The sequence below is a fragment of the Numenius arquata genome, chromosome 16 (assembly GCF_964106895.1).
Source record: "Numenius arquata chromosome 16, bNumArq3.hap1.1, whole genome shotgun sequence".
NCBI lineage: Eukaryota > Metazoa > Chordata > Aves > Charadriiformes > Scolopacidae > Numenius > Numenius arquata.
In genome coordinates, this window is record NC_133591.1 from 14,694,708 (window position 1) to 14,721,726 (window position 27,019).

Genomic DNA, 27,019 nt, shown 5'->3' on the forward strand with positions numbered 1-27,019 from the left:
TAGGCGCCTCGTACTTAGTAAAGGACATGAATTCCAGCTCTGCAGAGTAACGGCCTCGCGGCGTTTGCCCTGTTCATAAAGCAGCTCGTCCACCTATTCCTTCGGCCGCTCCCCGTCGGTGTCTCACCACCCGACGGTGTAAGAGGCGATGATGGTCGGGGACGCGGGGGTGACGCAGCCTCCTCCGTCAGGTTGAGGTTATCCTGGTGGAGCTTTTTATTGGGAGATTGAGCTTTATTTCAGCATCGCGCCAGCCTCTCTGCCATATGGCTGAGAAGGGGATTTTTTTATTTTTTTTTTTTTTATTTTTTTCCTGCTCGAAGCCACTTTGTTATGTTTTCGGGAGCTGGTAACGGCTTGCAAAATCCTCTTTGTGCTTCAGGTGTCGCTTTAGTGCGGAGCAGGGGAACGGCATTACAGGCAGAGGAGGGGATGGGGAGCTGCCAGCCTCCCCTGGCTCTCTTGGAGCTCTCTCCATCTCCCCATGCCTGGGGGGAGCTTTTTTTGTGTGTTTTATGGCCAGGAAATGTAGCAGTTAACGATAGGAGGCCTATCAAGGAAGGGGAAGGAGGGCTGAGGTCCTGAAGGTGCGTAAAACAGTTGGAGTTCAGCTGTCAAAAGATGCCACTTGAATGCAGATCGTTATTTTAAGTACCGAGGTGTGGAACGAAATCATGTATGTTGAAATAAAGGTGGCTGCCGTTCCGTCTATATATTTAATGGAGGTAATTCAGCGCAGTCGGGGAGGATGTCTCTGCGAGGTTATGGTTGGAGACTTTAGCACCACCGTGCAGCCAGGAATGTTAAATATACATTTCTGCCATATTTCCCACGTGCGGTGACAGAGCGGCGGTGTAAAATCTAGCAGCAGAAGCCATCGCTTAAAATATTCCCATCACCAAATTAAAATTGTGGAAGGGGAGAGAGGGAAAACCACACAAAGCTCTTGCTTTAATGCTGGTCGCTGGAGCAGGAGCCTGTCCTGGGAAAGATTTGGTGCAGGGCACCCATCGCTCCTCCGGAGGCTGAAATGTGGTCTTTGCAGAAAAAAAGGGAAAAAAAAGAAGCCAGTAACTCTTTACGCAAAGCAGTTTAATTCCAGTTAAGAAATAGCCCTTTGATGGCAGCCTGTTTTTATGTGCCTACAGAAATGGTACAAAATAGCTGTTTAAATGCGTCTCGCTCTGTTTTGTCTGAACCCTCGAATTAACCTCCCTCGTAAAATAATAGACAGGAAAAAGATCTCCCGCAATCCGAGCCATCCTGCCCCGAGCTGGAGCCCGTCACGGGGACTGGAGGCTAGCTCAATGTGCGAAATTAGGGTTGGATAATTACAACGCTGCAAAACTTGCTCCTCCTGGTGTTTTTGACCTCGAGGTGTTGACGGCGCTTGATAGGAATTGCGGAGCCATCCGGGGGTGGTGTTTTTTTGGGAGGGTAGCGGCGGCTTCATTCTATTCCGGGACTGTCAGCCTGTGCGTGTGTGTGCCCCGGGAGGGGGAGAAAAATAACGATATAGTCGTTTAATCAAAGCCAGCGGAATGGCAGGAAGCTTGTCCTCCTTGGCTTTGCCCACAAGGCGGCAGTGGGTGACAGCGGGAGCGGCGTTGTCACCCGCAGCAGCGGTCCCCGCCGTGCCTGAGCATTAATATTGATGCCGTCCAGGTGGCACCAAGATTGAGTTGTAGTGACAAGAGAGTGTGCCGAGATCCTTTTGCCCTAGGGCTTTAGAGTAATGGCCATATGTCTGGGTCCAGCAATTGTTTCCACCGTGCAGATGGAAGACCGAAGTGGCTTTGGCATATTAGATTCATCTGGTTTATGTCCCTCTTCACCTTTCTGCCTCCCAACACCTTCTGTTTTTATGGGCAAACTTCAGGAGCAACATAGATGCAGCTGCAAGATTGCTCGAAGGACACAGGCTTTGAGCGGGACCGATTTTCTCCGCTCCTGAGCTGCTTTTGTCACTAACATTTTCAGCAGAAAATGCAATTTGACTCTATCAAAATGCGCTCGGGGAGAAACGCTGACTTCAGGGATAATTTTTTTTTTTTTTTTTTTTTTTCCTGAGCTCTTTTTTTCCCTTTTTCCTGGGTGGGGTCGGTAGCTCTGGACGAACCCGCTTCATGCACAGCTCGTTTCCCTTGTGGTTTTGGGGGGGCACATTGGACCCTTGTCTGTGAAACCCCGCTGATGATGCTGGAGTTTGTGTGGGGCTTCCTGGGGCTATAGGTAGAGACGTTAAAGCCACTAAGGGGCAGTTAAGAGGGATTTTTATTTCTTGTTGGAAACGGGCTGCTCGTAGCAGCACACGGCTCAAAAGGAACCTCAAAGGGACCTTCAGGTCCTCTGTTGAATGTTGGTGGAAGAAACGGGGGGGTTTATTTACGGTGATGTTTGCAGGGGCGGAAAAAAAATCACATCTCAGTTTCTTAGTGAGGGAAGAGTTGCCGATGGGCAGATGAGATCAGATGGAAGGCTATAAAGTCTGCTTCATTAGGACGTTTCCTTATCTGTACCAGATGCCTTCTCCACACTCTCAAAGGCATCGTGCGTTGAAAAAAAAAAGAAAGGATTTTGTTGAACGGAGATAGAATCATGGAATTGTCTAGGTTGGAAGGGAGCTTAAAGATCATGTAGTTCAACCATCGACCTAATTCTGATAAAAACCATCACTAAACCATGTCGCTAAGCACTATGTCAACATGTCTTTTAAAGATGAAGTTCCGAAATCCATCTCTATAACTCTGCTTCCTGTTTGCTTTCCTGCAGGTGAAGTGGAAGGGGAAGGACCTGTTCGATCTCGTGTGCAGGACACTAGGACTCCGAGAAACCTGGTTCTTCGGGCTTCAATACACTATCAAGGATACGGTGGCTTGGCTCAAAATGGACAAGAAGGTTGGAACCGAATTCCCCTTGAAGGGTTGTGTGGGATAATAAAGGAGAATGTGCTTTTTTCCCCCCCTCTTTCTTTGATTACCCGAGGTTGTGTTGTGTGTGGTATCAAAGCGAATGGGGTGAAGTGTATTTAAATCTGGTCCCCGTGACATCTGTAAGTCAAACAGGGAAGAGTTGGCAGAGATACCCCACCCCAGCTCCTTCTGAGCTGTGAAACCTCGGACCGTGCACGGTGAATCCCCTCTTTTGGAGGCAGCCATGCTGGGATGCTGGACTTCAGGGTGATGTAAATGAAACCTAAAAGTCTTTTTTCTCTGTCCCTGAATGACAAAACCTATAGAGGAAAAGTGAAGCTGCATCTTGGCTTCTTTTGTTGTTGAGATGCGCAAAGAGCTGGGGAGGAGGAGAACCAGAGGAGTGGAAGGGAGATGTAGGTAAGGGAGGAAACGCTTCCCAAATATGTGAGCCTCCAGGCTGCTGAGGGGTGGGTTGGAGAAGCGATAGATGTGGTTGTGTTTGCATCCAGAGGACGTTAGGCTGAAACCAGACGGTAATCGAGACTGCGAGGGAGGTCTGGGTGTCTCGGGTGTCATGCCAAGGTTTTAAACCAGCCTGAATCTGAACCGGACGGTGCCAGCACAACAGAAAGGTAGCAAGAAATAACACTGAAATAGAGGAGGAGGCAGTGCAGGGAGACAATGAGGAAGTCGGATGGTGGCGTAGCAGGACGTAGCACTGCTGCGAGGTTCAGAAGAGGCAACGTATGCGCAGCAGATCAGGATCAACCTTGGCTGTCTCATTTCGCATGCTCTTTGTTTCTGCCTTGTTTGTTTTCCTACATCGTTAGGGGTGTCAGAAATGTTTGTTTGTTTTCTTTTTTTAACTGCAGTTTCTGAACTACTTAGGTTGGTTCGTCTGTTCTAGATGTCTAAAGGGCTTGACAGAAGATGTGCCGATCTGAGCAGGAGGGAGCTGTTGGCTCCATGAGACGGAGCGTTGGAGAAGCTGGGAAGAGTAGCTGAATGGCTCTTGTATCCTACAGGTTCTGGATCACGATGTTCCAACAGAGGAGCCCGTCACCTTTCACTTCCTGGCCAAATTTTACCCTGAGAACGCAGAGGAGGAACTGGTCCAGGAAATCACCCAGCACTTGTTCTTCCTGCAGGTAGGAGCCCTGTCAGTGCACTGTTTCCCAACCCGAGGGAGAAGGAGCCAGGATGAGCAGAAGGGCGAGAAGGCTCCAGGGTCAGAAAGTTGGTCGGCAGAGTGTGCCTCCTCCTTCAGCGAGGTGTGAACAGAACCATGGAGTTGTCTTCAACAACAAAAACTTCTCAAAATAGGTCAAAGCCGGTTTGTCTGGGCGAAGCAGTCACAGATGCCAGACTGGCAGACCTCGTAAGCCGGCTGTCAGGAGTGATTAGGTGATCTGTAATATTAGTGTGTGGTGGCCAGGGGAGATGAATCAGTCAGACGAGGGCTTGAACGACACACACAGCCTTGGCGCCCACCTCTCTGCAGGGTGTTGGCATCCATTGTGCTGAGGGATGGCGGTTGCCTTTGTACGCGATAGCCTCGTTAGGGGAAGCAGGGGAATTTCATCCTCAAAACCAGAGCGCCGGCAACCTGTTTGATGTTCAGGCTGTACAGCAAGGTTCACCTCTGCCCGAAACAGCCTCCGAGTAACTGGAGCAGAAGAAAATCCCAGCAGCACAGCCCTGTCAGACGCCGGTGGCAAAAGCAGAGGAGAAGGGGAAACCTAATGGTCTCTCTCACCTGGCCCAGTAACTCCTGCCCATATGTTAAGAATTTGGAAACTGGTGAATGCATCTTCAGGCTTTTTTCTTTTTTTTTTTTTTTTTTATTTCAAGTCCACTACACAACTTTGTGTCCTGAGAAACCAGCTCAGCTGACGCTGTTGTAGCAGTTGCTGCATGGCTGGGAAGGAAGAGCTTCCGTCACAGGAGCTCTCTTTCAGCCAAGATCGATTTTCTGAAGCTATGTCCTACGAAGGGTTGTGTCAACTGTACAGGGAGTGGAATAGTCCCAGTCACACCCCTAGGTACTTACTGGGATGTTTCAGCTGCTCTGGGGCTGTTAATTTGAAGTTTCTAAAATAAATAAGTTGTAAAAATAATAAAAAAAAAAAAAAGACACTCATCCTTACCTTTGTCACACCAAAGTTGAGGCAACCTGCGTTCGGATGCTCTTGGAAATACCGCTGTAGGTATTTATTATACGCTGCAGGTGCGCCCTGTCCTTTCTAACGGGTATCAAAGTGAGCTCACCGCCTTCGTGGTGCTCCTCGCTCTTCCAAAGTTCATCTTTGTTCTTCAGAGCTAAGGGACTTCTAAATGCAAAGTGTTGCTGTTAATTTCCAAGGTCTGTCTCTGCGCTCCTGCCTCTGTAGGGCTATTTTTAAATGTCCGATTCGCCATGGGCTTTATCCTTGATGAGGAAAAGGGCTGTTGGCATCTTTGAAAAGGAAAATCGGGGAGGAAAAGCAGTTAAAGCTGCATTTTATAAATGCAGACCGTGACTTTTCTACTAGGATTTCTGATGATGAGAGGAGCCTGGGCTCCTGTAAGGCTTTTGGGAAACGGGAGCACACATAAGCTGGCAAACCCTCCTGTGTTTATCTTAATGCAGGAGAATATCTTCTGTGATTATGTTGTAACCAACTTTGAGGACTTGGAGCATGTCATAAATTCAAATTGATGTTACTGCATCTCTGTGACAATCCATTTAAGTCTCCCAGGAAATAGTATGCTTTTTTTTTTTTCCCCCCCTATTTTTATTCAGGAAAATTAAGTGTGCAAAACCACAAAAAATCGAACATGACAGGTTTAATTTTTTAATGCACAGAAGCCGGGAAACGCGAAGCTGTGGCTTTTGCGAGCTGCAGGTTGCCTCTCCTGGGAGCGTGCGCAGGGCTTTGCCCGCTGCTAAAAGCCCTGCCGGGGAGGGGAACCCCAGCTCTCCCAGCATCTCGGGGGGGGGTTTGGGGAGGAATCAGCCTCCGGCGGAGGTGAGCGCTGACTTGTAATGGGGCCTGAATATCCCAGAGCAAAACCTTTGTGTGCTCAGAGACTCGGCTGCAAACTTCTGGTTTTAATTCAGCGCTTCTTATAGATGTTGTGTGAATCCGTGGCTTATGCCTTCAAAGCTTTTATCTCCCTGTTTACACACAAGACTTTCCGCCCCCCCTTGCCTTTAGCAATGGGATATAGATTCTGTCATTTTCCGCGTATAAATTTAGCTTTTCTCACAAACTTGTCTGAAAAAGGTGGCCGGCGAAAGCCTGAGCCCTTCCCTTCTGAGCCACCAGAGACTTCCCGGGCCTGAATTGTAATTAGCGTTAGGAAAATTGTTAACTGTGTGGTTGACAGCTCGAGTTAAAACAAACCGCAACCATCTGCTGTGACAGCCGTGCTCTGCGCTGCTCCGCTAAATGCGTGTTACGTGTCCTTTACTGCTCCGTGCAGGTGAAGAAGCAGATTCTGGATGAGAAGATCTACTGTCCTCCTGAAGCTTCTGTCCTGCTGGCCTCTTACGCCGTCCAAGCCAAGGTAGGCACGGGGGGATTCTCCAGGACTGGTGATGTGTCGACGTTGCTTCTGGGAAGCGAGGAGCTTAGTGATGGACCCACATCCTGAGGAAGAGGAAGGCAGGGAAAGTTGATAAAACTTGGGAAGCGAGGGAACTACACCAGCACTGTTGCCTTCTCCGCACGGCTGGTTTCTGGCTGCCTTCAGACGTTGGACAGATTTTTGCTTTCTCTTTCCAGGACTCTCTAGCAGGTTCTCAGTGCCTGCTCAAGTGTGGCTCACTGCTGGAGCAGGTGAATCCCCCGAGCCCCTGCTTTTTTGGATCTCCTCCCTGCTCTTGTCGTTGTAGCCAGAGGCAAGCCAGCCATGGGACTCACAGCTCGGCTGCTTCCCCAGAACACTTGTCATCATGATAACTACTTTATTTTGAGCTCTACAGCTTGCCACCTAAATGTGATTGCAGCGTTAAAGGGCTCTTCCTGGCTTCTCCCTTCGTCTTGGGTTTGATATTGGGTGTTTGGCCTCCCTAGACAGAGGAAGAAGTCAATGGTCACTAAGTTCCCCTCAGTTCCTCAGCTGAATTCTGCTCTGGAACCCCAGGGTGGTTTTTTTTAAGATTTATTTAAGAGGATTTATTTAAGAGAACGCTGTTTTGCAGCCTTGACAGCTTGCAGCAGAGGGACTCCTGGGGTAGAGGGAACAGCCCAGGGTTCAGGAGTGGGGACGCTCTCGCAGGAGGGGAAGTAATTTCTCCCTGTATAGGCACAACGTGTGCTGCAGCTCAATTAACGAGTCTTCTAGCTAATCTCCAGTTTATGTGTGTAAAGATAATGTCTTTGGAAAAGGAGAGGAGTGACTGGAGTCCGATCACAGCCCGGCCACGTTACGGCTGTAGCCTCGTGGTTGTAGTCAGCTCTGCCTCTGGATGCGAGTCTGGGAGGCGTTTTGGCTCGTGGGACCACAGGCAGGTGGCCGTGCCCTGGCTCTGGCCCGTCTGTGTGTCCTTGAGGAGCAGGACAGGCCTGAGAGGACCTCTCTGATCCAGGCTGGCTGGAACGGAGGCCGGTCCTCAGTGTTTCACCCTGGCTTTTTGCGTGTATAATCATAGAATCATAGAATGGTTTGGATTGGAAGGGACCTTAAAGACCATCTCATTCCACCCCCTGCCCTGGGCAGGGACACCTCCCACCACACCAGGTTGCTCCAAGCCCCCTCCAACCTGGCCTTGAACCCCTCCAGGGATGGGGCAGCCACAGCTTCTCTGGGCTAATCTTCCTCATAACCCTTTAGTCCGTGCCCGCTTTGTCTGACCGCAGCCCCGAGTGACGTGCAGCTGTTGTTATTTTCATGATGAATGCCTGAATTTACTAGAAAAAGGTGTTCTCTCCTCACAGTCAGAATATTGATGAAACCATATTTTGTTTGGGAGACTCATCGGCCAGAGAAAGGCGAGTTGCTTTTAGAAATGTTTGTATTTGCGCGAAACATTCATCACTCTTATTAGAGTGCATGAGTAAACACTTCCTTGGCTTTTTCTGCCTTGACCTGCTGAGCTGAGGATACACAGGGGATGACTTTTCCTGTTGCCAAAGTGAATCAACCGTCGGGTAAATATTGAGCATTGTTAATTCTTGGCCCTGGCAGCTTCTCCTGGCGCGACCGGGAACAGGCTGTAATTTGGTAGAGGGCTGTTGTGCCACCGTCCCCTTTCTCTTCTCCCAGCGCAGCCGCCGACCTCCAGCCTGGGTTTCCCCCTTCTGCTTATTGGGTTTGGGTTTTTGTTTTTTTTTAGCGAAGGAGAAAAGCTGAAAGCGCATCTTTGGTACCGAACCGGGAAGAAAGATGTCGCAGGTCATCTCCTTCCAGTTAAACGGGATAATGATGTCCTCTCTGGACAAGGAAGCGGCCACTGAGCGCAGTAATTTCGTTAATAACGTGCTGATTTGCTTGATTAAGGGCATAATGGCCTGACATAGCGGTGTGTTTGCGGCCATTTGATTGACGGCCAGGGTGGTTTGTAGTCTTGCTGCACACCTACCTGCAATAACAAAGCACGCGTGTGGGTCATAAAAATAAAAAGCTTATTTATTTCTAAATCATTGTGTTCGTTTGGGGAATTACTGTGTGTTTTCCCCTCTAGCCCTGCTGCTTTCAAACCACCCACGCTGCTTTCGGAGCTTGGAGGCGGTTGAGGTTTTAAATAAGCCGGGAAGAAATGTGGGATCTACTGAAAAACACGTCCCGGCAGAAGGTGGTAACGTCCGGGAGGTTCTTCCATTTCTCGCCCCGTAAACGCGGGTCGCTGCTTCTCAGCACTTCAAAAATCTCAGAGGGCTCTTTTGGTTTTGGGTTGGGTTTGGGTTTTTTTGTTTGTTTTTTTTTTTCCCCAAATCAAAAGTACTTGGTGGTAATAGTTTGAAGCTGAACGTGCCCGTGTTTACCCAGGACGAGGTAAGCCAGGTGTAGGAATGAGGTAAAGGCACCTTCCATAATCTCCCGGCTTGAAGTAAAACCGAACCAATTTTCTGTTCTGTAACTTTACATCCCGGCCAGGCCTCCTCTGACTCTCTGAAATTAATGGCGTATTGTGGAGAAAACTGCTGGTTCTCAGAATGATCAGCCCAATGTCTGTGCCCCGTGCCAAGGAACGGTGTGCAGGGAGGCCCTTGCTTATCCTTATTGCTGTAACAACCAAGGGCAGCCCATTTCGTTATTTGCCCCCTTAGAGGGTCAGAAACGGAGAAAACGTAGAGGGGTCACATCGGTGGGGAGGAGGGGACAGGAGAGGTGACCCAAACCTGACCAACTGGGGTATCCCATCCCATCTGCCCCACGCTCAGTATAAAAGCTGAGGGATCAAAGGGTCAGCCCCTTCCTGCGATGGCCAACGTCCAGAGAGGACTCTGTCTGTCCATCTGCCTTTGATCCCGATCCGTGTGTTCCTGACTCCAGAGCTGGAATCCAGTTCCCATTCCTCTCGCTGACTCCAGTCTGGGACTTCCCCAGTGCCTGCTGGTGACGTGACTGTCATCCTGGGAGCTCCATATGGTTTTGTATATATTGTATCTATTTCATTATTTTCTTCTTTATTTTTATTTTAATATTAATTCTTCATTAAAGTAGTTTAGTTCATTCTAAACTTCTGAATCTCCATCTCTTTCTCCTCCTCTCTCCTCTTTTTGGGGGGGGAGGAAGGGGGGGGAAGGGCCATCTGTCGGTCTGGTTTTGGTAAATTCGGCCGAAACCACGACACATGTGTCGCCATGAATATTAATCGTAGAGTTCCATTAACAGGAGCTGAAATTCCATGACAGTTTTGAAGTAATGATTTAATTGGAAAGGTCTTTAGAAGTATGTTTGCCGAATCGTTTGAGCCAACATATACCGCAATACTTAAGCCATTTGTTGATTTTTGACTTGTGAATAATTAATGTTCTCATCCAGACTCCCTCTCAGTACAAATATTCCTTTGGGATGCGGCAGTATTTTTCACCACAGGAAAATCACCTAATCCATACTTAGTCTTGGATCTCCACGGTAGATCCCAGCAAAAAAAAAAATAATCGCCTTAATCCTATTTGCTATTATTTTCATCACCTAAAAGTGATTTATTTTCTGCCTCTCCGAGGTTATTGGAGTTGTTTCCTTTGCCGGGGCCGTGTTTTTTATCGCTGTTCCCTTTTCGAGGCACGCGTGGGTCTGAGGAGCTCCCAGCATCTCCAGACCTTGGAAGACAGACAGTTGCCGCTGCTCAGCACCCTCCTGTACGCAACCCGTGGCGGTTTTGTTGTGTTAATTGAAGTCTGAGTCAGTGTTGATCGTTGCACGCTTCCTTCGCATCTGCATTGGCTCCGGATCAATATTTGCGTCCTTAATCCCCGCTTGCCGTCTCCGTGAGACGGTGCTCGCCGGGCTGCGGAGAGGATGTACGTGGAGGCTTTTGATGCTGGTTTTAGCACCCGACGTGATGGTTCTCTCGGTAAAAGGCGGCTGAGATGGAAAGCTTCCCGACTTAGTACGTGGCCACCGTGTGCGCGTCTCGGTCTGGCTTTAAAAACCGTCCCCGTTTTGTACTCTCTGAGCTGAGGTCCTTCAAAAAGCAGGGAGGGAAGGGCCGTCTCCTTCCCAAAGCGAGCGACTCGAGCAAACGTCGCCGTGTCTGGTGTAATCGGGCAATGTCACCGCAGAGCCCTGTTTGCCAGGTGAATAAAAATCGCTGCATTTCGTGTACGTGCCTCACATCCATCGTCCTCTTCCCTTGAACTTGCGGGGTTATTTGAGGTGCCGTTTTCTGGTGGCTTCCTGCCCTCTTAAGCTGTACGGGAGGTAAATTCATTTTCACATGCACTGCGGGGACACTCGGCTTTTCAATCCGCTAATAAGCGGTTTTGTTTCTCAGTCACTTTATACGCTGCTCAAAAAGATGTAAATCTAAACAAATACTGGTAATTACTGGATGCACTTAACAAATCTCTGAATTGGATTCCACAACCCAGTTGAGCGACAGACCCCGCGGCAGAGAAGCCCATACCTACCCGAGAGGAATCTGTCAAACTCCTGCGATATATTTTTTGATATTTATTCGTTAAGGTGGTGAGCAGCGACAGAGAAACCGCCATCCGCCTCCCCCGAATTACTGGAATCGATCAGTCTTTGGGGTGACAGGTCTTTGTCCGTGTCTTGACTCCTTGTCTCACTAGCAGTGGGAGGGCAAGGACCTCTCTGCTGTAGAGTGAGTCTTTCCTTGCATCGGAGGAAGTGTTTTCTGGCCACGGTAATTAGAGTAAAATAGAACAGTTCAGTTGGAAGGGACTTACAACCATCATCTTGTCCAGCTGGTGGACAGATGGTGGACGTCAACAACTGATGGTGAACGTCAACTGATGGTGGGAAGTTTTGTTTTGCTTCTGCACGAATAGGAGGAGGATGTTAGTTTCTGTTAGTAATCAAATGAGATGGTATGATTATTAAATTTGCTGAGCAGTGCATGTTCCCTGCTCTATCGTGTTGTGAGGGGTGTAAGCAGTCTGTGTGTGCTGTCTCCCCAAGGGGTGGATGTGTAGGGCTGAAGAGTTTTACTTGCCGGTGTTGTTAACTTGGGGTGGGCACCATGTTTGTGCTTCTTTCCAGTACGGCGATTACGATCCCAACGTCCACAAGCGAGGCTTCTTGGCGCAAGAGGAGCTGCTTCCAAAGCGGGTAAGGAGCTCAGCCGAGCGGAGGAGGAGGTTTCCTCCAAGCCTGGTGGTGTTTTGCGTGACAGAAGCCTTTGCAGAGGGAGTCTGTGTGGGACTGCCTGCGGGGTGCACCCCGCCTGGCTTTCCCTGGGCGTCCTTACCAAGGCAAACCGACCAAAAAGATGTATTGAGGGAGGAGAATTCAGTCTCTGTCTTTCATATTTTAATAAAAACAGAAGCAAACGAGCAAACGGTGATTTTTTTTTTTATTTATTTTTTTTTTCTTTTCACGGTTTCATCCTGCCTGCATAAAATTGTAGAATCATAGAATTGTCGAGGTTGGAAGGGCCCTTTCAGATCATCGAGTCCAACCATCAACCCAACACTACCAAACCCACCACTAACCCATGTCCCTCAGCCCCACGTCTGCCCGGCTTTTAAATACCCCCAGGGACGGGGATTCTACCATTTTCCCTGGGCAGCCTGTTGCGGTGCTTAATAACCCTTTCAGTGTAAAAAATTTTCCTAATATCCATCCTAAACTTCCCCTGGCGCAACTTGAGGCCGTTTCCTCTTGTTCTATTGCCTGTTCCTTGGGAGAAGAGACCGACCCCCCAGCTGCATGGGGGTGGCCTGGGGACAGCTTGCCTGTGCTTGGGAGGGTTGAGGGGGCGATCACAGGGCATGGGGCTGAGCGTGCCCTGCTGAGGGTCCCCTGTCTTGGGGTGGGACGTGGGGCTGGGGAGGGGTGGCTTGGTGCTGGGGTGTCTTTGGCTTGCTTGCTGGCTAAGGGAACTGTGACAAGAGCAGCGGTGTGACCTGGTCTTTGTCTCCCCACGTATCACAGGTAATAAACCTGTACCAGATGACTCCAGAGATGTGGGAGGAAAGGATAACGGCCTGGTACGCAGAGCACCGAGGCAGAGCGAGGTGAGTGCGTGCTAGAGCAGTGAGTCAGGGTCGGTCCCTTCGCCTGGGGGGCTTTGGGGAGCTTGGGCAGGTGGCAGATGAGCCCTGGTGGCAGCAGGGTTAATCCAGCACACCTCTGGAGCAGAGTCAACGACGGGCAGAGGGCTTTCTTTGCTCTAAATGTGCCCTGCTGTCCCCTGGTCACTACAGAATTTAGGACTGATGCTCAGTAACCTGCAAAGGGGCAGGGAGACCTTTGGGAGACCAAAGGGGCAGCCCTGGCCTGCCCGGGGGGGTCAGGGTGCCTTTGGGGCCAGGAAAAGAACTGGGGCTTCAGACTGATGAGATGTGGCTAGCAGGGTGAGGGAGGTGATTCTACCCCTCTACTCCACTTTCATGAGACCCCACCTGGAGTACTGTGTGCAGCTTTGGAATCCCCAACATGAGAAGGACATGGAGCTGTTGGAGCGGGGCCAGAGGAGGCCACGGAGATGCTGGGAGGGCTGGAGCCCCTCTGCTGTGAGGACAGGCTGAGAGAGTTGGGGGGGTTCAGCCTGGAGAAGAGAAGGCTCCGGGGAGACCTTGGAGCCCCTTCCAGTCCCTCCAGGGGCTCCAGGAAAGCTGGGGAGGGACTCTGGATGAGGGAGGGGAGCCGTAGGAGGAGGGGGAAGGGTTTGACGCTGCAAGAGGGGAGATGGAGGTGAGATGTGGGGAAGAACTTCTTTGCTGTGAGGGTGGTGAGAGCCTGGCCCAGGTTTCCCCGAGAAGCTGTGGCTGCCCCATCCCTGGAGGGGTTCAAGGGCAGGTTGGATGGGTCTTGGAGCAACCTGGTGTGGTGGGAGGTGTCCCTGCCCAGGTCAGGGGGTGGCACTGGGTGGTCTTTAAGGTCCCTTCCAACCCAAACCATCCGATGATTCTGTGTACTGCTGCCTCGGGTGGTAAAATTCTCCTTGTGGGGGATAGGCTTAAAGTCAGATGGATCTGAAACAGGGACCTCCCAGCCAGGGATTTCTCACACGTGCTTAAGGGATTGGGAGAAGGACAAAGCAAGGCTTGCAGTGCTGCATCTCGCTGGGCTGGCTGTTAAGATGCCAGCAAAGCTGCAGAGTGGGATTTGCTGTTGGACTTTATTGATCCTGCCGGCAAAGAGCGGCTTGACCTGTGCGATAGAGAGAGTCCGGGCTTTAAAGCCTTGTGTGTGCTTAGGATCGGAACAAGAAGCCATCCCCCTCTCTCTGATCCTACCAAACATCGTAACACTGGCCTTTTTTTTTTTATTCTCTGACAGAGATGAAGCTGAAATGGAGTATTTGAAGATAGCTCAGGACTTGGAGATGTACGGAGTGAACTATTTTGCGATTAGGGTGAGTGGTAGGTTGTGGGTCATGTTTTTCTTGCCGGCGTAGCTCTTGTGTTAGTCTTCATCTTCTGTGTGGGTGTGAGATTGGATGAGCGGAGCCTGGGAGAGCCAGCAGGGAGAGGGCTGGGGTGCGGTGGTGGGAGTCCCTGGGAGACAGAGGCTCTTTTAACACACCGTGCTGGTGGGTCACTGCTCGGGGCTGGTTGATGAAGCTCACAGTGGTTCATCTCAGACCCTCTGAATGGAATAAAAGGGTTTTCTGCTTCTTTTCTTTCTTCTCGTAGAACAAGAAGGGCACCGAACTGCTCCTTGGAGTTGACGCCTTGGGTCTTCACATTTACGACCCAGACAACAGGTTGACCCCTAAAATCTCTTTCCCGTGGAACGAGATCCGGAATATCTCATACAGCGATAAAGAGGTATGGATACGTCTCCCCTCCTCCCTGAGAGCAGTACGAACGCAGTTGTGATTTAAAATGATTTCTCTCAGCTTCTCTGTCTGCTGTGCTTAGCTAAGCTCAGCTCAGCTTCTCCGATTGAAACCTTAATTCCAAGCCTTCCCGAAACCTTCCAGGAGTGGGCGTCCAAGAGGTCAACTGGGAGCTATTCTCCCATTTGGTTTTAGAGTACATTCAAAGCCTCTACGTAATTTTTTTCAAAAAAACCCAGATTTGCTGTCGGTGTGCCCAGCCCAAATATCAAAGTTCAGAAATGTGATCTCTACTGTATATATTGCAGTATATATTACCCTGTATATATATAGCGTGTTATGAAATCTGGTGAGATGTATTCCTGGCGAGAAGAGAGCTCTTGCCATATCGTTACATCATCTCGAGTTTTCAGGCTGCTGGGCTTGGCGTAACAGCTGGAATCTTTTTAGGAGGCGAAGTAATTTAAGACCGCTATTGGATGGATATTTATTAAATCCAGAGCGTAAATATGAATGTTCTGAATCATTGGCCGCCAAACCTAGTTGAGAAGAGCGGTGAAATGGGCTGTGGAGGGGAAACTGAGCCGCTCGATTTTCAGTCTGTGAGAGCTGCTCAAAGAAAACCAGCTGCCTTCATGGTAAGGAGGAAAATGGACTTTTTAATTAAAAAATTGCTTTCTAATCTAAACATGATATTGATTAGGGTAGAAGCTAAAGGTTTCTCGTCAGCTGCATTTATCGAATGTTGTGAAGTTTTATAAGGAGTAAAGCCGTGGTGGAATTCTCTCCGCTTGTTTTACTCCTTATAAAAAAAAAAAAAGGAGCTTCACAACTCTGCCGAAGAGCCCGGCACTTGGTGCCTCTCGGCGGCGTTCCTGCCCGTGACGGATGAGTGCGGTGGAAGCTGTCTCTGCTCAGGCACTGCCTCAGAAATCTGGGATTGAAGCCTTCGCAACCAGACCTTGACACGAGACTGTAATAGAGCTTTCTCCAGGGAGAAAGGACTGCCACTTCCCATCAGGTCAATCAGCTGGGTAACAAGATGACCACAAGTAGACCTGACGTGATAGTAAACAGGCTTAATAGCGGGGTATGACAGCTACGTCGACACCACAGAGGGGTTTAACCCGTCCTAACGAAGATTGACTGTTTACATGGCACTGAAATTCCTCTCCTGGTGTATTTCTGCCGTTGCTTTCAGTGACTGGTGGGGGTTCTGCTGCAGCCCGAGTCCGGGGATGTTCACGCACGTCTGCCTGTGTGAAAGTCTGAAAAAATTGGCTCTTAAACTGACAAAAGGCAACGCTGGCAGGGCCGGTTGGGCTGAGCCCTTCTCAGGCGGTGGGATGTATTGACAAATAGAGCTCCGTTAATGGACACAGGCTGCCTGCTTGAGCGCTGCCTCTTCAGCGGGTTATTTCTGTAGCGTCTGGGGGAGCGATGGAATACGTGCACGCCTTGGGAAAAAAACGCGGCGTTGCGGGGCGCTCCGTCTCTTCAAGTACCCTTTGGTTCGCTCAGAGTCTTCTGCCTTATCCAAAGCCTCGAGTCTGGCGATGCCACCTACGTCCTCTTGAGAGACCTTCTGTGGGAAATTCGGTCTTTGAGGAGGGTAAACCCAGGCCGTGGTTGGAGCTGTTGAGTTGGCACAGAGGGAATAATACATTGAATTTCAGAGCAGCCTTGTGACGTGGCTGACTTCTGGAGAGCAAAATGCATGGAAAATCCCTTCGGGGACCCCATGCGAGTGGAGGTGTCAACGGGAAGGACAGCAGCTCCTGTTTCGGTGCTCCTAATGCAACCCTCCCACCCATCCATGGGGCAGCTGAGCTGCTTCTTCCTCCCTTCAGAAGCGTCAGGAGTTTCTGCCGTACCTTCTCTCTTCTCTGCAGCTGCCAGCAGAGCAGCATCTCGCCTTTCCTCGGGGGGTGCTCAGCTGTCTCTGCCCTCGGCAAGGTGCTCTGCGGGGGACGCCGGCTGTCGGGCACGGCAGCCTGTGGGTGGACAGCACTCTCCTGCGTGGCACTTGCCTTTCTCTGACCGGAGGAACGGTTGTCTCCTCGGTTGCTTTTGATCCTAGTTCTCTCGCTTGGCTAAAAGCCACGGGGACAGCTCTCAGCCTTGTTTGTCTGACACCGCTGACCTCCCCCGAGCCAAAGCTTTCAGTAAGACTTTTATAGCTGCGTTTTTATTAAACGCACCGCTCTCTGATAACTCTCTCCCTCTTTATTTCTTTTTTTTTTTCCTTTTCAGTTCACGATTAAGCCATTGGACAAAAAGATTGATGTTTTTAAATTCAATTCGTCAAAGCTGCGTGTGAATAAGCTGGTAAGTCTACAGACAGAGTAATTTTTATTGCCTGCAGCAGTAGTTTCTGCCGGCGGTACGAGACAATGTTTTTTTGGGGCTTTTCCTTCGAGCAGTCAGAGGGAGCTGGCCTGGCTGGACTGTAGATATGCTTTGGTTCAGCAGTTGCTACTTGGTCATAGCCTCGTGAAGAGAAGTGGGGGTGACCAAGTCAAGCTCCTTCACAGAACCTCTTCCCCTTCTCCTGTTTTTTATGCTCCCTTTCTGAGCTCTGGGGTTACATTTGACCTGCGTGGCGGAAGCGCTTTAGTAAGTAGAACTTTCTCGTCACCTTCATCCTTGCTCCAGATCCCCTTTCTTCTGCAGATTCATTCTGCCCTGTGACATAGGCCTCCCTGTTTTGGGATGCACTGTTATCAGTCGCAGTCCTGGCTTTTTCCTAGGCTGATCCCCTCTGAGGAAACTCTCCTTGTACAAGGCTGAGAGAGTTGGGGGGTTCAGCCTGGAGAAGAGAAGGCTCCAGGGAGACCTTGGAGCCCCTTCCAGTCCCTCAAGGGGCTCCAGGAAAGCTGGGCAGGGACTCTGGATGAGGGAGGGGAGCCGTAGGAGGAGGGGTAAGGGTTTGACACTGCAAGAGGGGAGATGGAGATGAGATGTGGGGAAGAACTTCTTTGCTGTGAGGGTGGTGAGAGCCTGGCCCAGGTTTCCCCGAGAAGCTGTGGCTGCCCCATCCCTGGAGGGGTTCAAGGCCGGGTTGGAGGGGGCTTGGAGCAACCTGGTGTGGTGGGAGGTGTCCCTGCCCAGGTCAGGGGGTGGCACTGGGTGGTCTTTAAGGTCCCTTCCAACCCAAACCATCTTACGATTCTATGAAAGGGGCTACGTTGAGCTGTTCTGTTCGGCATCCGTGTTAGAGACCAGCTTTAGCCATTGTTCTGGATTTGGTATCTGGAGGAGCTTTGATCCAGAGTCTGTACTAGCTGTGCACTGTGTTAAGTCGCACAAGGGACCTGCAGAAGGCAGAGGGGGATATTTTTTCCATTCTTATAAGAGAGGGAGGGGAACTTTGCTGTCCTGGTTATAGCCTGTCCTGTACTTCACGTGAGGTAGGGAAGTGGGGCTTCCTAACAAAGGCCTCAGGGCACTCCTCAGGTTCTGAGTGCTGTAGCTCCTCTGACTCCAGAGAAGTCGTTCATGACTTGTGAAATAGAAGACAGGCATGTGAATCAGTCCTTTAGAAAAGAATGAGTTTAGAAACTTGCTTTTATTGCTGAAGAGAGCTTTCAGTCCTTGTACCCACCCCTTTGCTAACCCTCCTCTAGTATTGCCACCTTCCTTGTCTTCCTACTTGAGCACCAGAGGAAACCACACTGGTGCTCAAAACCCTTCAGCAAAGGTACCTGAAGGTGTCCAAGGAAGCTTTTGATAAGGCTCCTGTTTGTGTGTAGTCTTGTCCAAGATGGAAAGTGCTTCTTTCTTTTTTTTTTTTTTTTTTTTTTAATCTCAATGCTTTAAACATGCAGTTGGGAGGAGGTGCAAGTTCATCTTGAACCTAAAGAAAGGGACCGGTGAGAACCAGGGAACCAGCCGGGGCTGTAGAAGTCTTTGTTTTGTTATTTGGCCTAATGCCTTTTTGGGGCTGGTATAAAACTTGCCAGAACCGTGCTGTGCTGGCTGCACAGAAAACAGAAAATTGGTTTCTGGAAAGAGCCTCACCAGCCCAGGAGCTGGCGTTTGGAACGGGGCTTGGCTGTGCCTTGGCTCCCTGCCCCTCTGATAGGTATGAGAGCTCACAGGGTTTGAGATCCGTGGGTGGAAGTGCTTAGAAGCACCAAACCAAAGCTGTTCTAGTGGTTTTGTGTGTCGAGAATACAAACTACCTCATCGTCATCATGTGTACAGCTGTTTCTCTCCGCTCTTCACCCTTGACTGGAATAGATTCTCCAGCTGTGTATTGGAAACCACGACCTCTTCATGAGGAGGAGGAAGGCAGACTCCTTGGAGGTCCAGCAGATGAAAGCACAGGCCAGGGAGGAGAAAGCCAGGAAGCAGGTGAGAGACATCTCGTATAATTAGAACCATCAGCCAAAATCAGAAATGCAAATGAACTTGGGAAGGAATGGTCTCCAGAATGACACGGAGCAGCTTTGAGGGAAGGTCCAGCCCAACATTTCTTTATAGTAGCCTGCTTCACCTTGCCAGTCGCTCTCAACTTGGCTCTGCAGGTTGATGGCAGCCCATGTCCAGCCCCTAAATTTGGGAACGAAACTGGGAGGAGAGGAGGGAAGAGCTGATCTGAGAGTCCTACAAGCGTGTGTGCATCTGCCTCGCTTTATGCCTGGGCTCCGTAGCTGGAGAGATGTAGCACGTTGGGGCAGTTGCTTGTGACTAAAGCAGGGGCTGTGAAGGGGGAGCTGTGCTTTGCTGTAGTTCGTCACCTCGTTTTCTAATTGCAGGGTGATGGAATGCGTGCCGGCGTTTCGGGGGGTGCAGCCTGCATGCTAATTGGGTGCTGGCCTCCTTTATCTGCCGCAGGTCAGTCCAGGCAGCCAAAACGCCTCTTTGGAGGCAGCAGCGTGTAGCCGATGAGCACATATCAGCAAATTGGATTGTATGAATCATTGTTTTCTGCTCGTAGACCTTTTCTACTCACTGAAACCCGCACGGCTAATCTGAGTGCTGGTGCTTAGAATATAAATGTCCCTTTTTGCAATAAAGCCGCTAGATAGCAGCAGAAGAACCCAAAGCAGCCACTTGCACCCAGGAGGGTCTTACGCTCAAGGGACTGCTAAGTTAATGGGTTTGAGCGTGTTCACAGAGGTGCCTGCGTGGTGCTGGGCTTGGTGGTGAGGTGCTCCACTGACCTGGAGGTGTGGCGTGGCTTGTTTTGTAGGCATCTCCTGGAGCAGTTCTCCTTCCTGGGGCTTGTGGGGTGGCAGGAGAGGACAGGACATGAGTCACTACGTGTGTAACCAGGCCGGCTCCTCTGGGGAAAGGGGGCTTCTTGCTTCCCACGGGGATTCCTCTGGTCAGTAAGGACTTGGCATTAGTGGAGAAAAAGGTCCTCCTTGGAAGGAGCAGCGTGGTGTCCAAGCGGTGGTGGCTCCAGGGACAGGTTTTACAGTCTTGTGAGTTCTTGAGGCATTTGAATAACGCCAGCAAGACCCGAGATCCTGTGCTGAGTTGGGCTGCAGGGAGAGGTGAGGGCACGGAGCGAGGAGGAGCTTATCGTCTCCATGAGCTCTCAAATCCAGAGCTCTTATGCTCTACGGGAAAGGTCAGGCTTCTGCTGGGGTTGGTCGCCCTCTCCCAAGCTACCACCATGCTGTCTCGCCCGCTCTCCCCTCCCTCCCCAGGATCCACAGTTGTTAACTGGTTCCACATAGTCCTTTTATAGCGGGAATTCTTCTTAATGGAAGTCCTGAGTGGGATGCAGATTGTAATGATAATTAATGAGGGGAACCTTTAATAGAAGGAAGCAGAGCCGTTAGAGCAGTGGGTGTCCCGCTTTCAGAACGCAGTCGGTGTGCAAGGAGCAGGGAAATGTGTCTTGTCACACTTCTTTCCCTTATTAAACCCAGCGGGTGGCCTGTGCGGTGCTGCGAGTCCTCGCTTCAGCGTGGATATTTATAATGCACCCATCTCTGTCACACTGGAGTGCTTAAACTAGGTGTGTTAATTAGCCCAATGGCTCCCTTCGGGCGCTTGGCTGGCAGAGAGGCAGTTGTTGGGGACGCTCTTGTCTGCACGACGCTCTCAGCGTCTTCTGGGAAGAGGTGGCAGATTCTGGTGGGTTGTCTCAGCACAGCTTGGATCTTCCCCTCCTGGAGAAACATCGCTATTTCCTGCAGACCGAGCTGGAAGGAGAGAGTTTATTGTTTCTAGGAATTGATAGAGGTGGTCGAACTCTTTGTGACCTCCCCTATAAATGAGTGGAAGTGCAGTTTCCAGTGTGCTGGGTTAGATGGCTGATCAAAAGTAGCAGCTATCGACAGCCTTCAAACTCCTGCCTTGCGGTGGGTCTGTATTTGACATTTTGAAGGTGCCCTCAGACTGCACTTAAGCCCAGTCTTGCCATAAGAAACTTTTGAGAGCCCTTAAGCTTTTGGGAGCCTCCTTGTCTGAGTCTGCCCTGTGAGTTGGCGTAGGAGGGTGCTGTCATGGGACATAGTCACCTGTGGGCAGCATCCATCCTACGGAAAGCCATTCTAATGTGTGTTATTTCTCTTTGCTTTCCCCAATACCTTTTTCCCAGATGGAACGGCAGCGCTTGGCCCGAGAGAAGCAGATGAGAGAAGAGGCTGAGAGGACAAGGGACGAGCTGGAGAGAAGGTTGATGCAGTTAAAGGAAGAGGCAACGATGGCCAACGAGGCTCTGGTAAGTCTCCAGGAGGTTGTGTTCCTCACTCTTTCCACTGCTGACGGGTTTTAGGAGGCACACTGTGACCGTCCTATGGCTATTCTCAAACTGCTGCTGGTGGACGGTGATCAGGAGGCTGGATGGGGTTGATTTCATCCTGCTATGGGAGGAGCACAAAGGAGGAGGATTTGGGATGGAGCCTGGGTACAGCCAGGTCTTGGCCACAGATGGCTTTCATGGAAGGGAGGTACTCTGTGGGCCACAGCGGCTGTGAGCAGCTCGGGATCCTGCTCTGGGGGTTGGTCAGCACGTTTGGGGAGACATTCAGTGCGCTTAATGGCTTAATATGCCTTAATTCTCAGATGAGGTCTGAAGAGACAGCAGACTTGCTGGCTGAGAAGGCTCAGATCACAGAGGAGGAGGCCAAGCTCCTGGCTCAGAAAGCGGCTGAGGCTGAACAGGAGATGCAACGCATCAAAGCCACGGCCATCCGGACGGAGGAGGAGAAGCGGCTGATGGAACAGAAGGTGCTAGAGGCAGAGATGTTGGCACTGAAAATGGCGGAGGAGTCGGAGAGGAGGTCAGAGGGTACAACCTTGCAGCTGCCTCTGCTTTGCTTTCCAACCCCCTTCTGACAGCTGAGAGCGGTTCGTGCCTTGAGTTAGTCCTTCCAAGGGTTTGCAGTGAGCCCTCGGCCTCCCGTGCACGTACAACAGCAAAGGGCCCCAAGGCTCAGCTGGTTTCTCTCCCCATCTCGCTGTTTGCCACAGCCAGGCTGTCCCCAAGTAGGAAACAGTGCTGGTAGAGCAGTGGTGGCCCTGATCTTTTCCTGGCTTGGAGCTGGAGACCCTTCTCTGAAGTCTTCTTTGGGAGAGACACTGTGGTGGGAGCAGCAGGGCTGTCGGCTACCGGGGCAGAAAGAACTGTGGTCCTTGGCACTCTTGCACCGACGGCAGCAGCGGAAGCCAGCTCTACTTCAGGGTGATTTCTGCAAACACCCTCTGCATTCCCCAAAGTATTTGACAACATGAATAACACTTTTTCTTCCAGAAGGTAGATCTACATCCCTCTTGTCTCTTTATTCCTCTATTTACCTCTCTGTTGTTGAGTTCTCCTTATCAGTTGAGAGGTCTGTTTCAGGTTAGCCGTGAGGTCTCCCTACCTCCTGGAGTCCTTGCTTCTTGTTTCGGAACAAAAAAGTCCCGGAACAAAACGAGTTTTGTTTCGGAACAAAACGAGTCCTTGGAAAACTCGTGTTTCCATCCTTTGATACCAGAGCCCAGGTCCCGTGGTGCATTTGGTAGTGAGCAAGTAAAAGATCATCCTTGTTTCCTTCCGGTTGATTACTCCTTTCCGTGACAGAGCTTGCTTGGTGTCAGCCCTTCTGCTTGGATGTAAGCTCCCCTTGTCCATCTCTTCTTACCTTGGTCTCTGTCTTTTGGAGCCTCCACTCAAATTCAATCCAGCAGAGAAAGTGTTCCCTCCTTTGGCTTTCTCCTTGTGGGGATTCCTTGAACCTCGAGGGTAAATACTAGTTCTGGGGTTGTTGGGCCCTGCGAGCAGGCAAAGCTGTGCAGTCTTGGGTGCTTTTTCCTTTTTGAATGTAATAAATAATCGTTAGTAGAGGCTGACTTGTCAGAAAACTGCCTCTCCTGCTGTAAGTCTGAGCTTAACCTTTGAAGTTCTCCCTGCCCTGGCATCTTAGCACGCTTCTCCAACCCTTAGCCTTGCTCACTAATGCTCACACGGAGCCCGTGGCAGAGCTGCCCTTCCACGGCTTGGATTTTTGTGCTAATTAAAGCATCCCCCATGTCAGAGGTTCTGGCATTTCCCTTTCTCAAATGATTGCTGCGTTTAGGTCTTGTTGCGGGACAAATCTCAGTCTGTTCCACACCTACGCTGTAATCCTGTTTCTCCACCACCTCGTTCCTTTCTCAACATCGATCTGATATTTGCCATTTGCTGTTTTTCCTCGTAGGGCGAAGGAGGCTGATCAGCTCAAGCAAGACCTTCAGGAGGCTCGCGAGTCTGAGCGGAGGGCAAAGCAGAAGCTTTTGGAGATCACCAGCAAGTCGTCCTATACAGTAAGAGTGATCTGTAAGGTAGTCCCCGGTTCCCAGCCCATAAACGTGCCCTCCTCTAGCCCGGAGGAGTCTCATGTCACCATCCCATGGGTAGAGGGGTATGAGCTGGTCAGAAGCCCGTAGCAGTGACCTTTTCATCCAGTCACCCCATCCAACAGACCATCACTTTGCTGTTGTTTTTTTTTTCCCCCAACTTACCCTGCCTCATGCTACAAGAGCAAGGCAGCCTTTGGTGAAATTAAAGGCAGCAAATTTTAAACCAATTTAACAACTATGTCTGAGTTTTTCACTTTGCTGGCACCTGTGAAGTGTGCCAGCTCAGCCACAGCCTTTAAAATAGGGTTCGGTACTTCCGAAACGGAGGATGTCCTTATTCTTTTTAGGTGGGATAAACATTGTTCAGAACCTGTCAGTTCATTCTTTGGGCATAAACCAGACACTGTGCCTCTGTCTGCTGGGAAAAAAGACTTCCTTGAAGGAAGATTATTCCATAATTGCCCATTAAGAGGATTTCACACCTTCCTCTGAAGCATCTGGTCCCGGTTGCTGCCGGGGACTGAAACGCCAGACGAAGTGACCATCGCTCCCATCCGTCTGGCAGTTCCTTTCTTCCACTTCTCGAATTGTGCTGCGGGGCCTGAAAAACCCATCAAGTGCTCTCCTCCCCGCAGCTCTCAGCGGCCGGTTCGGCTCCTCGCTGTCCTCAGGGGTGAAGGGGAAAGAGCTCAGCAGCTTCAGGAGCAGACTCAACAGACATACCGTACGTGGGAGTTATCAACCAACCTCGTACTGAAGGTTTAATTTGTACCTGCAGGCTCCTTCCTGCCTTCTCTGGAAACTGTTGAGGAGCAGGTTGAAGCAGGGCTTGAGATGAAGTCACTTTTCATCCCCAGTCTCTGAAGTTCCCTGCAAAAATGTTCAGAAGCTTTTTCAAATGGCAGTGGTGGAAAATAGTCAGGTGCTCTCAGCTACGGGACGCTCAGTCGAGTGCTGGCTACCTCGGTGCTTGATGAAGCTTAGCTTTGGAGTGCTCCTTATTTTACAGTCTCTAGGATTCTGGGGTTCCTTAATTCTGGGTTTAACTTGTGCACAGGGTGGAGTGTCCCCGTTGAAACTCTACTGCGTGGCTGCATCGGCCCAACGCTGACGTTTGGGCAGCTCTTCCACATCCGTGTTCCCTCGTGCTGCTGTGTTCATTCCCAGTCAAACCAGCAGAACCCTTCTAGGGAATTTAGGCCCTTCTGTGTGAATCCCCGTGCAGGTGGGCAGCTGTGTGGCTGTGTTCCTGCCTGCCGAGTTAAAGCCTCATTAGCGGGAATGTTGTAGGGTTGCCTGGAGCTCAGCTCCACCCCTCCAGCTGCATCAGCCTGGAGACGTTCCACGAAGAACTGCTGCCTCTGGACACATGGCGCTGCGTCCTCTCCCTCCCCTAAAGAGCTTTGGCCTTCCTGACATGGCCACCGGTTCCAGGAGGGAAGGGGACATGCTTTTTTCCTCCCAGTTAGGTGGCAGGGTCTCCTTCTGCAGCTTACACTCCTCCTGCCCCTCCACGGCTGTTGTTTTCCAGTGTCAGGAGGAGGCAAGCGTGACCGTTGTGCCCGTACTCAGGTGACAACACCTTGTTGGGCTCTTCCATCCCCTCTTACGCCTGTCCTGCTTCTCCTTGCCCCTATGGACTCTCTGCTGCCTCCATGTGTGGGGCAGGCGGGTGGGATGTGCTGCGATCCTGTTCCTAAGAGCTGGGCTGGGGCAAGCCCACCTTCCCTCTCCCCTGCCACCACACAGAGGGGCCCGGTGGCAAGTGCAGCCCTAGGGATGGAGCCCAGAGCGGCCCGAGGGATGAAGCCATTCCAAAAGCTGCTCTTGGGAGGCTCGTGTCCCTCAGGCGAATGGCAGCTCTGCCGAACGGTGCAGGATCCTGGCTCCTTTCTTCCTTAATGAGGGTGTGACGCTGAGGTTGTTCTTTTCCACGCTCCCAGGGCTGGCACTATGTCGTCCCCTGGCACTGAGAGCCAGGCAGGACTTTCCTCTAGGGAACAAGAGCAGGAGAGGAAGCGGGGAGTGGATGGATATAGAACCACAGAATCATTTAGGGTGGAAAAAACCCTTAAGATCATTGAGTCCAACCATTAACCTAACTCTGTTGCAGAAAAGCAAAAAACAGTTAAATATATATGTATTTCTTAACTTTCCAGTCTCCAATCCTGATTCTTTAAAGCTTGTTTCGGTGTCTTTTTAGTCCTTGAAGCCCAGGCTGATTTTGTGATGTGACTGATAGGTGATGCATGAGAAATAAGACGTGGATCTGAGTCTCAGGCCGTCAGGGCTGGGAGAACAATTCATTCTTTACTGACTTGGTGATGGCTCTTTGCCTCCTTTGTTGCCCTTCAGGTACCACTCGTGGCAAGGCTAAAAGCAGTCATCACAGAATCTTCATGGTTGGAAGGGACCTTTGAGATCATCGAGTCCAACCACAAAAAAAAAAAAAAAAAAAAAAAAAAAAACCCAAAACCCCAAAAAAACCCAACCCCACAAACAGACCCAACCCAACAATCTCGGGCACTAGAGCATGCCCTGAAGTGCCACGTCTACACGTTTCTTAAACACCTCCAGGGATGGCGACTCCACCACCTCCCTGGGCAGGCTGTTCCAGTGCCTGACCACTCTCTCAGGAAAGTCATTCTTCCTAATATCTAATCTAAACCTCCCCTGCTGCAACTTTACACCATTTCCTCTGGTCCTGTCATTATTCCCTTGGGAGAAGACGCCAACACCTACCTCTCTGCAACCTCCTTTCAGGTAGCTGTAGAGGGCAATGAGGTCCCCCTCAGCCTCCTCTTCTCCAAACTAAACATGCCCAGTTCCCTCAGCCTCTCCTCATACGACTTGTTCTCTAGACCCCTCACCAGCTTGGTGGCTCTCCTCTGGACACGCTCCAGCACTTAAATCTCTCATCTCTCCTCTGATCCTCTTGCAGCAGTCAGTGACTGTTTCAGGATTGCCCAAATTCTTGAGCAGCGGAGTAAAGGCAGCGGCAGGGCCAGGAGGAGCAATCCCTGCGGGGGAAGCCTCGTGACATGACTTGCTCTGTGCTTCCTCCGTGTCGTCTGTCTCGCTCGCTCTCTTCTCCAGAGGGATGACCGCTCTCAGCGTGGTTCTTGCCTCTATTAACTCACGAAATTGCTTTAATGCATTAACAGGATTATGCAGTTTGTTCCGGGTGAGGAAACATGTAAGGGAAAAGGTCTGTGTCTCCTTTATCATCCCATGTCCTGGTGACACCCCATGTCCCCTGGATTAAAAATCTCTGCACCTTGTGCAAGATTTACCCAGGATTATTGCAAATGGCAGGGAAATGCATTGCTCCCATGCCTTTCCTCTTTGCTCTTTCCTTACTCTTCCTCACTGCTGCTGCTCTCTGAATTCTCCACCGATTTTTTCATCGCTTCACGAACGAGCACTGCTGGGGAAAGGCAAGGAGGTGGCTGTAGGAACCGTGACAAATTGGCATCTGGACTTAATGATTGCAGCAACTGAAATCCCTGCTCAACTGTTACTGCTGTTGTTTGGGGTTTTTTTAAAAGAAAACCCAACCAGCTTGTTCTGAAAGAAAAAAAAAAAAGCTGGCGGTTGTTTGAAGGCCATCAGGCTGGTTCTGATGATCCCGACTGCCCTGCACAGCAGAGAAGGTAGAACCTCACATGGGAAGGGCTTTGCCGACACCTGTGTGCCTTACAGGGAAGAGACTTGAATGTCAATGGGATGCAAGTATTTAAATCGGTTTAATGCTTTGGCAGACCTGTCCCTTTTCCTTCGAGCCTGCAATTTAGGTACTGAGCCGTCCCTTTTCGCGCCTGCTCCGGAATTAACAGGGTTGTCTTGATCGCGAAGGAGAGTAAGAAATCACATTTTTCTTGTTGTGTGAGTCTAACTTACCCGTAATGCTCAGGCC

General features: G+C 50.5%; 1 protein-coding gene across 4 annotated transcripts in view; it reads left to right on the top strand.

Annotated features, from left to right (window-relative positions):
- The window catches only part of NF2 (NF2, moesin-ezrin-radixin like (MERLIN) tumor suppressor), a 55,283-nt gene that overhangs the window by 11,102 nt on the left and 17,162 nt on the right, over nucleotides 1-27,019 (top strand). For all 4 annotated transcript variants that reach the window (XM_074159621.1, XM_074159622.1, XM_074159620.1 and 1 more), the window contains exons 2-13: nucleotides 2,773-2,898; nucleotides 3,941-4,063; nucleotides 6,381-6,464; nucleotides 11,574-11,642; nucleotides 12,468-12,550; nucleotides 13,818-13,893; nucleotides 14,174-14,308; nucleotides 16,573-16,647; nucleotides 18,562-18,675; nucleotides 20,879-21,001; nucleotides 21,346-21,563; nucleotides 22,962-23,067. In XM_074159621.1, coding sequence (XP_074015722.1) covers nucleotides 2,773-2,898; nucleotides 3,941-4,063; nucleotides 6,381-6,464; nucleotides 11,574-11,642; nucleotides 12,468-12,550; nucleotides 13,818-13,893; nucleotides 14,174-14,308; nucleotides 16,573-16,647; nucleotides 18,562-18,675; nucleotides 20,879-21,001; nucleotides 21,346-21,563; nucleotides 22,962-23,067 — 1,332 coding nt within the window. The remainder of the gene's footprint in view (nucleotides 1-2,772; nucleotides 2,899-3,940; nucleotides 4,064-6,380; nucleotides 6,465-11,573; nucleotides 11,643-12,467; nucleotides 12,551-13,817; nucleotides 13,894-14,173; nucleotides 14,309-16,572; nucleotides 16,648-18,561; nucleotides 18,676-20,878; nucleotides 21,002-21,345; nucleotides 21,564-22,961; nucleotides 23,068-27,019) is intronic.